At 50.6% G+C, this 16,446-nt stretch overlaps 1 protein-coding gene and 1 non-coding gene across 8 annotated transcripts in view; both read right to left on the bottom strand.

Annotated features, from left to right (window-relative positions):
* Positions 1–9,573: 9,573 nt before the first annotated feature.
* The window catches only part of FANCC (FA complementation group C), a 315,224-nt gene continuing 308,351 nt past the window's right edge, over positions 9,574–16,446 (bottom strand). For all 7 annotated transcript variants that reach the window (XM_070459513.1, XM_070459507.1, XM_070459508.1 and 4 more), the window contains one exon: positions 9,574–11,377. In XM_070459513.1, the coding sequence (XP_070315614.1) occupies positions 11,213–11,377 (165 nt within the window). In that variant the 3' untranslated portion in view covers positions 9,574–11,212. The remainder of the gene's footprint in view (positions 11,378–16,446) is intronic.
* On the bottom strand, positions 12,791–12,893 carry LOC139032519 (U6 spliceosomal RNA). Its single transcript, XR_011485060.1, has one exon. It is a non-coding gene; the product is annotated as a U6 spliceosomal RNA (small nuclear RNA).

The following is a 16,446-nucleotide window of genomic DNA, read 5'->3' as shown; positions in this document are numbered from 1 at the left end:
CGGGGGGGTGGCCAATCCGGCCGCACTGGTGTTCCCGTCTTCTGAGCTCCTGGGATGGTTGTCCAAGTTCCCCCCACACCTCCTGAGAGGCCAGAGCCTGGCTGACGTCAGCGAGGACACAGGCTATGGAACTAACACTGCATTCTTACGTGGCTCATGCTGTGAAAATAGTTCCTGTGGTAAGGGGCAGGTCCTAGGACTGAGGCTGTTTTATCAGCAGGACCTGAGCACCTTGGGAGGGATGCCTCAGTCCAGGCGTGAGTGTTCGCAGAGGGCCCAGGAGCCCCAGGCACAGAAGGTGGTGGTCTCAGGGAGACAAGGGTATGGGAGCCTGCCCTTTCCAAATCCTCCTGTGGGTCAGGCCTGCACAGTGGGATCCCCAAGATCGCATAGTGACTGGTGGGACTTGAGTGTGTGTCCACCTGTTTTCACCCAGAAGCTGAAGCTCCAATACTTTGGCCCCCTGATGTGAAAAGCCAACTCATTAGAAAGACCCTGATGCTAGGAAATATAGAGGGCAGGAGGAGAAGGGGACGACAGAGGATGAGATGGATGGCATGATTGACTCAATGGACATGAGTCAGAAAACTCTGGGAGATAGTGAAGGACAGGGAAGCCTGGTGTGCTGCAGTCCATGGGGTTGCAAAGAGTCGGACACGACTGAGCGACTAAACAACGATCAGCACCCCCTGGCCTGGGGCTCTCCCCACAGTTCATCTCAGGATGTAGATCGTCCCTTTGGTAATAAATGCTCAGGGACACCCGGTTTTGTCATTTAGTCAACAGAAGACATGAGAGCTCTGCCTTAACCGAGTTTGCTGTCGGGATGGGCCTGGGTGGGGCCAAGTGAGCACTAAGCTGGAATCTGCTAGTTATGTTCCTGTGGGCAAGTCCCCAGGACTCGCCTGCCTGGGAGTCACTTATTTAGCGGCAGTTTCTGATCTTTGCTACCCCAGGAACGGTATGTTTCCAGCATCAGCGTTTCCAATCACGTTCCCAGGGTGAGCAGACAGGATGGAATGAGCTCTGCCCTCCAGCTGAGATGAGGAAATGAGCCGCTAGGAAGCTGCGTGGTCACCGACCAGGCGACACCTCCACCCAGAGGGGAACACCCAGCAGGAGCCTCCGTCAGCGCCCTGGTCCAGGGAAGCAAGAAAACCCTGGCCCCTTCTGCAGTAGCTGTACGTCGGTGCTGGACTTCTCAGCTGTGGAGTCTGGACTGGGCTGCTCGCCCCGTTAGCATTGCCCTCGGTCCAGAACCATGCCGAGGTGACAGCTGGTTCGAGACCTGGTTAAACCAGTGAGGAGAGGTGGTCTTGTTCTCTGAGCAAGTGAAGTGGTTAATTGCCAAGTGACTGTCCTGAAGTGGAGGTGCTCCCCCACCCAGCACAGGATCCAAGCCCTTGCCTCAGTTTCCCACGTGTTGACCTGGTCCTCGGGGCCCCACAGAGGGGACTGCACCCTGGCCCAGGCCTGGCCGTCACCCCCTGGCTGGCCTGGAGAGCCCCTTGCCCTCCCTAGCCACCCACTTGGCCTCTCCACCACCCCTGGGCCTGGACTCAGGGCTGGGGGCTCCGGTGGGACCCATGCAGGACCCAGAGGTGGGAGAGGAGACAGGGAAGAAGTCAAGAGATTCAGGTCTCCCTTTTGGGCTCTATTTCAGTAAAGAGTTTCAAAGCACTTATTTTGATTGGAATTCCACATCAAAACATGGCAATAATAGTCTCCACCCTAAACAAGATACAGAAATGTCACATTAGGCAGAACCTGGTGCTCCAAGGGCAGTGACGAAATAGCAAACCTCGTCCCTAACCTTAACCCACCGCTTTCAGTGGAGAGAAGACCTCAAAAGAAAGGTTTCTGCAACTGGCCTGACCCCACAGGCACTCGGCAAAGGCCTGGGCAGTGCCGTCGAGGCGGCTGGGCCACTCTGCAGGGTGGTCTGCCCGCACCGGGTTGCCCCGGCTACAGCCGGCCTCAACGAGGGCAGCGGTAACCCTCCTGACAGCTGGAAGGCAGAAGATGAGTGGCTCCTCACGAAGAGCTGGTTTTTCTTAGAGCCTTACGCTCCAGGCTAGCCACCTCATTCTATAGATGCAGCCAGCTGGGGGGAGGATGAGGCATTTGAAAAGGAATCTGCCCAGAACTTCAGCAAGGCCAACCCGCCCTGCAAGGAGCATGGTGTCCCAGCAGCTCCTGCCAAACAGAACCCTGGGTGTCCCAAGCCTGTGCCTTCCCTCTGGTGGAAAGCTCACCACACCCCATTCTCAAGAAGTTGGGGGTGGGGGGGAGGAATGCTTCCTCTGGCACTTTGCCAGCAGGTAACACGTGTCAGATGGTACCTTGCAGCATCCTCTCCCCAGGGCACCTTGGACTGGACCATCTTGGGGTGCAGAGAGGGGGGGGGGTGCCCTCTGTGCAGGGCCCAGCCGTGGCAAAGATGCCATACAAGGTGCCAGGACAGTAGTGAGCCCAAGCCTGACCACCTGGAACCTCCGTGGCCCAAGGTTGGGGCTGGAGACGCCTGGGGGTTTAAAGGGCTGCCTGGACCTCCCAGGGCAGTGCCCAGAGGCCAAGCTCAATGAGAAGAACACTCAAGCCCCGAGGCCACTGTCGCGGGGACAGTGACCTCGCCCTCCCTGGCTGGGCCCTGGGAGTTTACAAGGTGGAAGGGAGGAAAAGCTGGCTGGGGCTATTCATGGGTGAGGTTTTATAGATCTTTTCCCACTCTTTGGTGCTGTCTGGGAGACTGATCGGCTAATGAGGTATTTCTGTTCCAGTCCAATGACTGGGGGGTGTGAGAAAAAGAGGGAGGAGGCTATCAGCTAAGCCTGGGGCGGAAGGAAGTTACCATAAAACTACAGATGTTCCCAGTGGTTCCCAGGACTAGCGTTCTGCCTGGATGATGGGTGGGCATCCAGGCACCCTGGCGTTGGAGCATCGGAGCAGAACAGGCCCGGCCCTGGTGCAAGGACCAGCCAAAAAGCATGCTCGTGAGGGTTGGGCCTGAGAAGGGCGGCTGGTGGTGGTACCGGAACCCCATGCCTGCCTATCTGTCTGCGTATGCGTGTTTGGGAATACGAGTCAGAGTGCAAAAATGCAGATAAAGACCTCTCTGACTGCATGTTTTCCTCTTCTCCAGACCGCTCCCATAAAACTAATCTGGTCCCTTCAAAGTGTTGTTTGAGATAAAGTAAGTTCAGGGGTTTGCTTTCTCAGCCCCAAGGACTGAATTGGGCCGAACTGCTCCAGGGACTGTCCTCAGCCTCCAGTAGCACTGCCTAGGCCCCCGGCCTTTTCTGGGCAGCTGATGGGGTGGCCAGGGCTCCCTCGTGGGATGCCCACCTTGGAGGGCAAAGCTCCGCCCTGCAGGGCAGCCTCGCACCACTTTCCAAACAGTTCCTCTGTGGCTCTGTCTGGGAAGCAGAAGGGATCGGGTCCACATGGAGGTTTCTGTTTTCTTAAGCCTTCTTTGTACCCCTTCTGCCTATACCTTCCTCCAGCCCGAGCCTTTGGCGATGGTTCCACCACTGCAGGCCCAGCACAGAAGGTGTTCTTGACTGTGGGGTGGAGTGGGAGGTACCTAATAGGCCACCCTTGTCACATGAGGTCTGGCAGGACAAACCTTGGAAGTGGAGTGTGTTTCTTAAGACCAGCGAGAACACTCTTGGTTAGATTGGAAAGGCAGGAGTGATACCTCAGGTTTTCATGTTCTCACGGCAAAATTTACGTCTCCTGGGACTTGGACATCAGTCCCGCCTAAGGAGGGAGGCTCAAGAAAATGTGAATTAGGGGGATAAATCAGCAATTTAGATAGGAGCCAATTTTAGTGTTTGCCCATGGGATGGTACAGGCACAAGGGTGTATATATGTTGAGTTATAAAGCAAAGACATAACGTAAAGGAAAGGAATTGTAGCTTTATGATTTTTAGCTGCTTGAATAAATTGATTATGTCAAGGAAGAGAACTGCAGAAATTGTGGTTTCATCGCAGCTGGGGGCTGAGGAGGCATTTTGTAGAGCAAGAGAGTGGTTATTAGTAATCACAGGAGCTGGGCAGATGGACAGATTGACATCAAGGAAGTTGATGTCATGGCCCACAAACTGCCCCAACTGGGGGGAACCAAGGCCCTGGTCCTCAGGCCACCTTCCCTCTAGGTCAGGGTACCTCTTTCTAGAAAACTCTTTATTTGTAAATAAGCTGTGACGATGACGCCGAGCTGGTGGCTGAGCAGGGGCGCTAGAGCAGGGGTCTCCTCTCTGGGTTACAGGTGGGCATGGAGGCCTGCTTTCCTTTGCAGCATCATTTTAACAGTGAGCCTTTCTTAGAACGAACGTTCCTTTACATACTGATGACTGTATATTCTTTTTGCATACATCGTCTGTGCAAATAGATATAAACAGCATGTAAACGAAGAGCAAGCGCTGTTCCACCTCTTGACCGGCTCCTCCTCCAGGGCCATCACTGTGAGCAGAATGAGGGCAGAGATGGAGCAGGCACTCCGCGGCACATGTGCAGACCCCAGCTTACGCATGTGTGGGGCAGAGTGCACACGGGTCTTTCCACGGCTGCGACATCTGAATGTCCCATGGCTGAGTCGTCTCCTTAGGTCCGTTTATTCAGATCCCAGCCCTGCTCGATGTGACCTGTGTAATCTTCTGGACTTCGGTTGCCTTACCTATAGGCCATGGACAATATCATTAGGTGGTCGTGAGAATTACATAAATCAATTTACGTAAAGCCCTGATAACAGGGCCTGGCATCAACTGTAAAGTCATCTGCTACGCTTTGATGGTTGGTTTATTTAACCGGCCCTCTACCGAGGAAGCTGTGAGTTGTTTCCAGTGCCCTGGGCATTCTGCTATATACACAGGCAGCAGCATCTATGGGATAATTTCTCGACTTGCTCATGGTAGATCCATGAGTGGGGGGAGGCAGCTCTGAAGAACTAACTGCCTTTTTGTTACTAGATAAAAGGATATATAATTAAACTTTTTAATTTAATGTTTTACTGCAGTAACATATATGTGAAATTTATCATTTTAACCATTTTCAAATGTACATTTCAGCGGTGTTAGGGACAGTCATGCCATTGTGTGCCCATCACCACCTATCCACCTCCAGGACTTTGTTATCACCCCAAAGTGAGACTCACCCATGAAACAGTAACCTTCCATTCTGTCCCCACAGCCCATGGCACCCACTGTCCTATTTCTCTCCAAATTTGACTATTCTAGGTACCTCATATGAGCAGAATAACTTTCCTTCCAGGAAGCAAGCATCTTTTAAGTTCATGGCTGCAGTCACCACCTGCAGTGATTTTAGAGCCCAAAGAGATAAAGTCTGCCACTGTTTCCATTGCTTTCCCTTCTGTTTGCCATAAAGTCATTGGACGGGATGCCGTGATCTTAGTTTTTTTATTGCTGAGTTTTAAGCCAGCTTTTTCACTCTCCTCTTTCACCCTTGTCAAGAGGCTCTTGAGTTCCTCTTTGCTTTCTGCCATTTGGATGGTGTCATCTGCATATCTGAGGTTGTTGATATTTCTCCTGGCAATCTTGATTCTAACTTGTGAGTCATCCAGCCCAGCATTTCACATGATGGACTCTGCATAGAAGTTAAATAAGCAGGGTGACAGTATACAGCTGTGACGTACTCCTTTCCCAATTTTGAAGCAGTCCGTTGTTTCATGTCTGGTTCCAACTCTTGCTTCCTGTCCTGCATACAGGTTTCTCAGGAGACAGGTCAGGTGGTCTAGTACTCCCATCTCTCTAAGAATTTTCCACACTTGGTTGTGATCCACCCAGTCAAAGGCCTTGGCACAGTCAATGAAGCAGAAGTAGATGTTTTTGGAATTCTCTTGTTTTTCTTTGATCCAGCAGATCATAAATCCTTAGACTAATTCAACAAATACTTGTCAGGTACCCATGGTATACCTGCAACTATTCCAGGCACTTGTATTGGAGACAGTCAAGTATATAAGTAGATTGCCTGGGGTCCAACCTATGTAGGGCCTTGAACACTGTTTTAAGAATGTTGGGTTTCACCATGCTCTGAACAGGGGTGTGATGTGACGGCAGTTGGAAACGATTGCAGAAACTCTGCAGGTGGGTGAGGGTGGGAGCAGGGAGAGTAGGCGATGTTGGTGTCCCAGAGGAGGGCCAGGAGCAAGGAGCAGTCAGAGATAGGGACGACCTTGTGACGGAGACATGGGGGTGAGAGGAGAGCAGGGCAGAATGCTTGCAGAATTGGGACTGAGTCCCTGGATAGTTGGAGCCACCATCGACTGACTTGAGGAGACTGTGGTTTTGGTGCGGGGTGGGTGGGCTGGTGGAATCATCCCATGTTAGTTTGACATTGTTGCTGACCACCCAGTGGAAATAGCTGGTGGGCCGCGGGTATTCAGGTGTGTGGTCTGGGGAGAAGGTAGCCCCTCTGCACGGAGGTGGCTTGTGAAAGGCCAGCAGAGTGAGGCGCCACGGGGTGGAGACCTAAGGACGGAGCCCAGGGTGCCTGCTAAGTGGAGGTCAGGGGTTGGGCAGGGCCCAGCCCCCTCAGACAGAGGAAGGCCCTGGAATGTTCCACCAGCCAAGGGAAGCTGTCAGGGAGGAGAGAGACTCAGTGGGTCAGGTGCCGCCCAGACTGGTGTAGGAGGCCCGAGAACGGCTGGCTGGGGCCCCGGGGAGGGCGCCCTGATACGGACAGTCCCCAGGGGTCCCTCTTTCAGGTTCCACCAACCTGTTGAAGTGACTTGGCTTTAAGAACATGTGCCAAGATGCGTGCTTGTCATTATACTGCATATAACACCTCACTTTCAGGATTCTCTTGACTGTACCTTTTGTTTTGGTTTTTTGGCCGAGAGGCATGTGGGATCCTAGCTCCCCAGCCAGGGATTGAACCCACTCCCCCTGCATTGGAAGGTGAAGTCTTAACCACTGGACCACCAGGGAAGTCCCGTTTCTTGGCTTTTCTTAAAAATGTTTATTTTTAAAAATAGACTCCAAAATTCTTGTGGAGTCAGGATACCTAGTTCTCCTATTAGGAGTCTAAGTCTAATTTACTCTCTGAGGTAGTTACTGTGTTTCTATTCAGGAGGTCTTTCTGGGAGGAAAGAACTACCAGTCAGAGCAGTGGTTCTCCATCTGGCAACGTGTGGACCAAGCTTCCGCTGTCGTCTCTGGGCTGGCACCTAGTTCAGAGAGGGTGGGATGAAGCCCCCACTGCAGAGACTTGCTGGGTCCCCAGGGTTAATGGTGCCACACTGATGACCCCCGCCTCAGATGCCTGCAAACCGGCTTTCTGCCAAGGGTCCTCCTCCATCTTCTGCTAGTATTAGGCTGTTTCATGGCGCTCATCCTTCCACGATGCCCTAGAAGAGTCTTAAAGAGTAGACAGTGTGTGTGGACATTCGTCATTCTCTTTAGCCGCCCAGGTTCTGACCCCCCAGCCCCCATCTATGGGGGATGCAGTCAGTGGCATCCAATAATGTCACAGAAGTGAAACCAGCTGGACACCTTCCCCAGCTCTTCTTACAGCCTAAGAGATGTGGGGGACAGGGCCTGAATCCCTACTGAAGGCAGCGGAGCTTGCAGGACAAACTGTTAATACAGGGTCCTGAATCACAGAACTCAGTGTCAACAGCAGGAATTTCCTCACCTGGCCACTCTGAACCTGGGTTTTGGGCACTGCCGCTGGCTGACCAGAGCTAAGCCTTCTCTGCTCCACAGTTCTGTGGGCTTTTTTTTTTAAGTATTTTTTGGCTGGGTCGTGGTTGCTGGGCGTGTGTTTCTCGTTATGGATAGGAGGGCCTGCTCTCTAGCGTTGCTGCGCGGGCTTCTCATTGCAGTGGCTTCTCTTGCTGCCAAGCTCAGGCTCTAGGGCATTTGGGCCTCAGCAGCTGTGGGCCGTGAGCTCAGTAGTTTTAGCTTGTGGGCTCCGTTGCCCTGAAGCATGTGGAATCCTCCCAGGGATGGAACTCATGTCCCCTGCATTGGCAGGTGGGCTCAACCACTGGACCACCAGGGAAGTCCTCTGTGGGCTTTTAAGTACTCTTTGACTCACTTCCCTCTTGCTTCAACATTGTGTCTGCTTCTGTTGCTTGCAACAAGAATCCTAACTTGATGCACATGGATTCACCACATTGTGAGAAAAACTAGAGGTTGAGATTTTCAACAGTGATTTAAGAGAATTTCTGCTTCTACAGAAGATCTAAGTATGAAACTCAGTATCCAAGCATGCAGGTTTCCTACCCCAAACACCAAGTATGGTTCGCTAGCACAATTATATCAAGGATTGGTGGAAAAGGAAGTCCTACACTACAACCGTCCTTTGTTATTATCAGTCTGTGTATGAGGGATATGATCTGGACCCATGCTATAAACGAACTGTGGTTCTGGATCTTAGAAGAAGGCTTTAAGACACACGTATTTATTTTGCCTTAAATTTGGTTCTTTAGGAATGAGAAGGTTTGGTGATGATTAATAACAGGATTGTTTGACAAAATGCATGAAATCCATGTCAAACCCAGTGTCAGGCAGAGGAAGGAAATCATCCCCAGCACCACGGGCTGTGGGTGGGGTGGTGATGGGCTGGCAGAGGAAGAGAAAGGCAGGGACCGTGGCACAGTCAAGTCCATTATCTTCCTCCCTGGAGAGCAGAGTTCGGATTCCTTGTTGAATAAGATAGAACATTCCTCAGGTTTGTTCTCACTGTGCAAACACTAGGCCCCTCTGGATAACAGGGACAGGCTCGGTATCAATTTGCCTTGAATTTCTGCCCACTGCCCAGGTCCGGATCCTCTTCCAATCCCTGTTCTTCACTCCTCCGCTTCGACGGAAGATGTGGCTTTCTGCTGTCCCCTCTCATCCTGTCTGGTACCTTTGTCCCAGCAGGAGAACGGGGCCGGGTATATATGGCACCCAGGGCTGCCCGGGCAGGGGCTTGTCCCCACATGCTCTCTGTGGTTCAGTGCCTCCTGGACATGCCAGGAGTCCCCCGGTACCCCACGTCAGGAAGCAGAGTGATTGTCCAGAGAGCCCAATGCAAGCTGTTTGAGGTAAAACTGGGGGCGGCCAGATCCTGAGAGAGCCATGGGGATGTGATCGGGGGATGTGCTCGGAGGATGTGTGGAGCTGCGGGTGGGGTCCCTCCTTCCCAATGCCCAGGAGGCCGGAGCGAGAGGGCTGTGAGTCTGAAACACCAGCGTGAGCAGGAGGGCGGGCTGTGCTCTGTCAGATGCGTTCTCGCTTCAGAAACTGAGGCGGGGACACAATGTGTACATCAATTCAGATTACACTCAGTGGTAATATTTAAGTATGGCTTAAAGGGAAAAAAAGTGTCTATATTATGACGCATCTCGTTTTGTTTTAGCAGCTGCTGCTGACTTGCCTACCCTACACCCACTCTCCTCAGCAGTTTTTAGATATCCAGTGGCAAGTTTCCCAGGCCTAGAGATAAATCAAAATTGGTCTTTTCTAGGGGCAGACCTATCTAGGTTTTGAGAAACCGGAAGCTCCCATAATTGGGAAGTAGAGAGAATTTTTTTTTCTGAGAAAAACTCTAATACTTAATACAAAATTAGGTGCCATGTGACTTTTATTTAGACTGACAAACTATAAAGCAAATTACAGATTTTAAAATGCTAGCAAATTCTACAAACATCATGAAGTCCTGATGAATAACATAAGGGTGTTATGGGTGTATTAAGGGTGGCCATTTAATACATTTTCTCCCTAGTTTTGGGCTCTTTCCTCTTTGATCTAAGTCCAAAGCTTAGGGGAACTTAGAGGCTTTGTAAAGGAATTAGGAAATACTACACACAGACTGAGGTAAGGTCAGGAAGGAAATTTCCAGAAATGCAGATTAAACAATCTGAGATAGATAACTGTCCTGTTTTTATTATTTGCTGTGAAATACAGTGTGAATGGGTGTCCATGTGGAAGCATACCCCCCCCAAGGAGGTCTGGATCCCAGGGGCCACTCAGTTTAGGGGGGACTGGCTACCACTGAACTGAGCCTTTTTTTTCATGTCCACTGAAGTCGGTCACAGCTTCCCTGGCAAGAATCAACATAGGAGAGGCATCCTCAACTCTAAGGGAAGCACATGATGATGGCACTTGTGATAAAAGTACTTTAACAGCATACCTTTCATACTGTAGCATTTCTCAAATGGAAGGCTCAGGTCAAAAGGTCTTGGAATTTTCCAAGATCCATATATCAAAACAGGTAATAACTCTAAAAGCTTAATGTCTAATACAGCAAAACTTTACTCATCCTCAAACAGAAGCCAAGAATAAGGCAGATTCAGAGATGACTAATACATAAATTCAAGTGGACACAAAGTCTTGACTCACTCAGCAAACAGATAATACACAAAAAAGCAAAAGCATAAACCTAAAAGGGAAAAATGTCTTTAATTGAAGTGAAATAAATACTGTTGAGGTGCCAATTCTTTATTAGAAGTTTCCAACTCCCATTTTAGTTAACAAGACAGCTGACATATAATCTCTTCCCATGTTTCCAGCACTCATCCTGAACCCTACCCTATCAGCCACCTTTGAGGTAACGTGAGCGCTTGCAGTAACAGCCAGTGCTTAGCGAATGTAAAGCAAAGGCCCAGAGCAGGCTTCATTTCATTGCTAAGACATGCTGTTCCCCGGTCACCACTACCACCCCTGGGCTTGGTGGGATCTGCTTAGGGGCCATGGGAGGGAAACTCGAGGGGTCCACACTATCCTGGATGAAGAACGTCTTAGGAAAGCAAGAGAGCTTCCTGGTGGATAAGATGAGATACTGGTAACAATTACCGGACTTCTTAAAAAAGTGGAAGAAGGCTAAGGTGTTTTCTAAAATGATCAATGGTGCATGGCCAACTTCTTGTTCCAAAGTGTTTGAAACATCCAAATAATAGTCGTGTGCCTTGGTTTGATAAGGGGAGGAAAGGAAACAGAAATCTCTTCTCCCATCCAGGCTTTCTTTTAGGGGTTCTCTAATCGACGTTCAGGCTGAGCAGGCACAGGGGCTGCTGAAGCCACAGTCTTGTCATTAGTGAGTAAACCTCACTGAATCTAGGCTGAAGTACCTGACATTTTTTGCAGAACAAGTACTACCAGATCTTGCCAAGATGTTTATGGCTCATTCTTACAACGCGAAGAGGGAACACATTCTACAGACTTGTGGCTGTGAAGAAGCGGCCCCATCATCTCATCACGTGGAGTCACTGGTTAACCTGCTGGGGCGAGGCTTGCTCTCGCAGCTCAGTGAGGAGCTCTCTGGCCAGTTTTCTCGACCTATGGGCTTCCACGCAAAGATGGTCCCATCTGTACAAAGTACAGTCCAGGAAGCCAATAATCTCTTTCATTATCGCATCCGTCTGAGCCATCTGGAATGAGGACAGAAAAGAAGACAAATTAAAACACTTTGCAGACAGACTCAGCTCTTCACCCAGTGCACCAACCGTAACCACCCTGTCTCCCAGAGGCAGCTGCATTCCTATCAGATCCAAAGGGCTCTTGTTTGTTTTCCAGGTGATGAGCAAAGCAAGACCATTCTCAAACCTTGGCCATCTTGTGAGCAGAATCATTTCCTAAAGCTCACCCCCTCAGACACACAATAGCTACAGACAAATGCACAAATGCTTTATTTCTTGGAACACCTGTCACACGCTTTGGGGGTTATTTGCTGTGAGAAACAGAGGCAAATGAGCATACTACGCTTGACTTTCTACGGAAGGCTCACTCTAATGTGAGAACTGGAAAATGCTGAAAAGAGAGTGCCACCTGTTCTCACACAAACAGCTTTACAAATGGCATTCTTGGGCTCGCGGCTGGCCCACTTGTTTGTTAATAGGCACCTAAGATTTTAACTCCCTTCATGGATCACAGCCTTGTTGAAGCTCAACAGTTAAGAAGCTAAGATCATGGCATCTGATCCCATCACTTCATAGCAAATAATAGGGGGAAAAGTGGAAGCAGTAACAGATTTTATTTTCTTGGGCTCCAAAATAACTGCAGACGGTGACTGCAACCATGAAATTAAAAGATGCTTGTTCCTTCGAAGGAAAGTTATGACAAGCTGAGCATATTCAAAAGCAGAGATATCATTTGGCCGGCAGAAAGTCTATATAATCAAAGCTATGTCCTTACAGTAGACATGTATGGATGTATGAGTTGGATCATAAAGAAGGCTGAGCACTGAAGAATTGATGCTTTTGAATTATGGTGCTGGAGGAGACTCTTGGGAGTTCCTTAGACTGCAAGGAGAGTAAACCAGTCAATATTAAAGGAAATCAACCCAGAATATTCACTGGAATGACTGATGCTGAAGCTGTAATATTTTGGTCACCTGATGCAAAGAGCAGACTCACTGGAAAAGACCTTGATGCTGGGAGGCTATTGAAGGCAGGAGGAGAAGGGGTGGTAGAGGAAAAGATGGTTAGATAGCATCACAGACTCAGTGGACATGAATCTGAGCAAACTCCGAGAGAGAGTGGACAGAGAAGCCTGGCATGCTGAATGTGACCATGGGGTTGCGAAGAGTCAGACACGACTTAGCAACTAAGCAATAACAACAAAGTTTTTAACACCTGACTCTTACGGGAAGCAGGAAACACAGGAACTGTCATTTCTGCTAAATACAGCCTTAGTTGTGGTACCCTTAAGTGCCATTTTCTAAGAGTTCGGTTCAACAAAAAGGGTGAGAATCTCACTATCTGTGAAGAATTTACTATGCTTTTTTAGACACAAGTATATAAGAACCTCTATTTTTGAGAGTAATCTATGCTTTTTTTTTTCTTTTAAATATAGAACGCTTCACAAATCTACATGTCATCCTTGCATAGGGGCCATGTTAATCATCTGTCTCCTTTAAATTTTAGGCTACGCACTGCCAAAGCAAGCACCACGTATTTGTTTTCTATGTGTGAGTCAAATGTTTAAGTCGCCTGCGCAGCCCAAGGTCAGGCTTCTTCCCTGTGTGCAGCCGGGCCCTTCTGGTAGGATGACCAGGATGGTCCACCTGGGATTCTCCAGGGCCCAGGGCAGCCTTAAGTCCCACGCCACCGCTGTCTGTCAGTCAAGGCAGATCTCTCGGCAGCAGGGGTATTGAGTGAGTGAGAGCGGGGGACACCCGGGCCCCCTGGGCAACGCTGGTGCTCCTCGGCCATCTCCTGGCAGCCGCCCAAGCCGAGAGGGTCTCTGCAGGGGTTGGGGGCGGGGGCGGGCTGCCGGCCTGGGCGGGTTCCATGTGGCTCTTGGTGTCAGATCCTCCTCTCTTGGCTTTTATTCAGCAGTCACAGATGCTGTAGGTGACCTCCATGGATGAAACAACGTGAGCTTTCCTGGGATGCCTTAAAAGACTTAATTGACTTCCCCAAACCTGGGGAGGGGAGAGGGAGACTGCGTTCCGCTCCGGTCTCCGGTCACCCCGCCCCACTGCCGCTGAGGGAGGGATGCTCCGGAAGGGCATCTGTATGGGGCTTCAATTCATCGTGAGCTCGGCAACGACAGAACTGAAGTCTGTACTTCAGATTCGGGCTGCCTTTCGGCTGACAGCGCTGTGGTCCAGCAACAGAAGACAGAAGGAGGCCGAGAGAGAAATGGGAAGTCGGGGCAGGTCATGGGGCAGGAGAGGATGGGCCTCAGGGGCCGCGGGATCCTGGGCCCCAGCCGGGCTCCTTGTGCCTCATTCTCATCACAGAGGCTCGGAAGGAGCAGAGAGTGGAGACGTAAGCCAGGAGCAGGGAGCAGAGAAGCCGAAGAAGAAGGGGCAGGGGAGGGCAGGGGTTCTGGCCCAGGGATTCAGTGGGGACTCAGAAGCTGAGCCCTGGGGCCTGTGCCTGAGCCCGGGGAAGCAGTCAGTGGGGAGCAGCCTGCGGCAGAGCCTGGGGTGTGGGGCCACGAGAGGAGGAAGGTGAGCGGACGGCACACGCGCCACTCGGGTACGGATGGAACACGGTGCAGAGAACACGGGGCTCAGAGCCCAGGGCTCACACGACAGCAAGACCAGGACCCGGCCGGGGGCTGGCTCTGCTCCCTACTCTCTTTCTCATCAAAGCCAGGCCAGGGCTGGGGTTCTGGGGATGGTGATGCCAAAGCCCCTGGGAAAGAACAGCTGTCCCACTGAGCCCAGGCTTTCCCAGCTGGCCACCACCTGTTCCCAGTCAAGCAGACCTGGCCCGGAACTCTTCCCAGGGTGCTCAAAGAGGGCCTGGGAGGAGCCAGTGCTGGGGGGACTCCTAGCGCCAGTCCTGCTCGTAGCAGTGCTTGCCGGGCTGCCTTCAACAGACCATGTGGCACTACAGGAAGCCTTCGAGTAGGAAGGCCGATATGTTAGTAAAGACAGTTCCAGAACATCTCTAAGGACAGAGCCCAGGAGGCATTCTGAGCTACGACAGGTTCTGAGGTGCCGGGAGGCCAGTGCCCACCCGCCAAGGAACCAGTGCAGGAAAGCAAACACCTCGTTTCATCCTCTAATGATTTTTGTTTTTTTTGCAGCTGAGCCGACTTATGAAAGTGAAGATGTGCGGGGATTTTCCAAGCTCCCCCAGGCTCAGGTGTAGATCAGCAGCGTTGACTGGGGTTGAGCTATTTTGTGGGAATTGGCCTCTGGCATCGGTGACAAGCCTGAGCTTGGTGACATGACCAGTTCCTGAGTCACAGCAGCCGTTCTGTGGGTGAGACCTGAGAGGGTGGTCCGTGTGAATGTGGACTGTTCCCGGAATGGAGGGAAATACGGTTGGAATACAGAAGCAGAGAACTGGGTGTCTCTGAGGAGCTTTCTCTAGGCTGTATTCTCTCACACCCTATGGGCTGGGACTCCGTGATCTCCCTGGCCTGCTTTCCACCCCCAGGGGGACAGGATGTGGGAGGACTAGGAGTGCACAGACTCAGAGAGGAAGGGCGGCCAGGCCTGAGCAGGCTCCAGGGCCTGGGCAGGAGGTCAGAGGTCAGGCAACAAAAATACCACCAACGCCTGCATGATTCAGAAGTCCCTGGCTTTGATTTTTTGTTTTTTAAAACAGGTTTCCTTTTATATATGCGTGCTAAGTTGCTTCAGTTGTGTCCAACTCCTTGCAACCCTATGGACTGCAGTCTGCCAGGCTCCTCTGTCCATGGGATTCTCCAGGCATTTCCTCCTCCAGGACATCTTCCCAACCCAGGGATCAAACCCGTGTCTTTTAGTTCTCCTGCGTTAGCAGGCGGGTTCTTTACCACTAGTGCCCCCCCGGGAAGCCACTTCTCATATATATGTTTTTTTAAATTTCTGCACTGGGTCTTAGTTGTGGCATGTGGGATACAGTTCCCACCAGAGATTGAACCTGGGACCCCTGCATTGGAAATTCGGAGTCTTACCCAGTGGAGCACCAGGGAAGTCCCCTTAACTTTTAAAATAACTTTCAATTTTAGAACAGTTTTAGATTTATAGTTTGACCAAAAGGATAATACAGAGAAATCCCATATCTCCCCACACTCAGTTTTCCTGTTAACATCTTACATTAGTTTAGTACATTTGTCAGAATTAATGAGCCAGTATCTATTCACTTTATTAACCCGACTTTTAGGTCAGACTTTATTCTGACCTCAGTTTCTCCCTAATGTCCTTCTCTGGTCCAGGATTCCATCTAAGGCACCATATTACATTTAACCATTGACCCTCCTTAGGCTCTTGTTGGCTGTGACGACAGACAAGAAGTCTGTTCCTCAGACTTCCCTGTTTTTGATGACCTTGACAGTCTTAAGGAGTACTGGTCAGGTATTTTTGTCAAATGTCCTTCAACTGGAGTTTGTCAATTGTTTTTTTCATAATTAGACTGGGGTTATAGATTTGGGGTAGGAAGTGCCATTTTCATCACTTCCTATCAACATGACTTAGTACTGCCGATGTTGACCTTCATCACATGGCTGAGGCAGTGGCTGACAAGTGACTATTATAATTTATTCCTGGCCAGAGAGGAAAATTGGTTGATACCCAGTTCTACAGCTATGAGGACATTCTTTAGCTCTCACCTATGGAGTTCTCCCACCCCAAATGGATTTGGAGGTGAGATGTGCCTTTTATAAAAGCACATGACAGATGGCTGTGCTGGGGCGTGCCCCGAGGAGATGGCACCCCGCATGTGACAGGCAAGCCCTCTTCTGCTCTCGGCCACACCCAGGCTCCGGGAGGTCTTCTGTCTGAGCCCTAGAGGACGGCCTGACAGGCTGGCTGTGTGGCCTGCCTGCCCCACATACCTTGTTCTCCCGGGACCAAGGAGAACCTCTGAGCACCAGTGACTGAGTTTTTGGCAATCCCACTGGTCACTGGGACTTGCTTCCCGTTCACATTCAAACAGAGCAGGAGAGGGCAGGAGGGGGCCTCTGAGTACTGGGAACATTCCTTTCTTGATTTGGTTGCTGGTTGCATGGATGTTTTTGGTTTGTGAAAATTCATCAAGTTATACTTTAATGTATG

The sequence above is a fragment of the Odocoileus virginianus genome, chromosome 31 (assembly GCF_023699985.2).
Source record: "Odocoileus virginianus isolate 20LAN1187 ecotype Illinois chromosome 31, Ovbor_1.2, whole genome shotgun sequence".
Taxonomy (NCBI): domain Eukaryota; kingdom Metazoa; phylum Chordata; class Mammalia; order Artiodactyla; family Cervidae; genus Odocoileus; species Odocoileus virginianus.
Note: the sequence above shows the minus strand (reverse complement) of the source record. Positions and strands in the feature narration are given on the sequence as shown.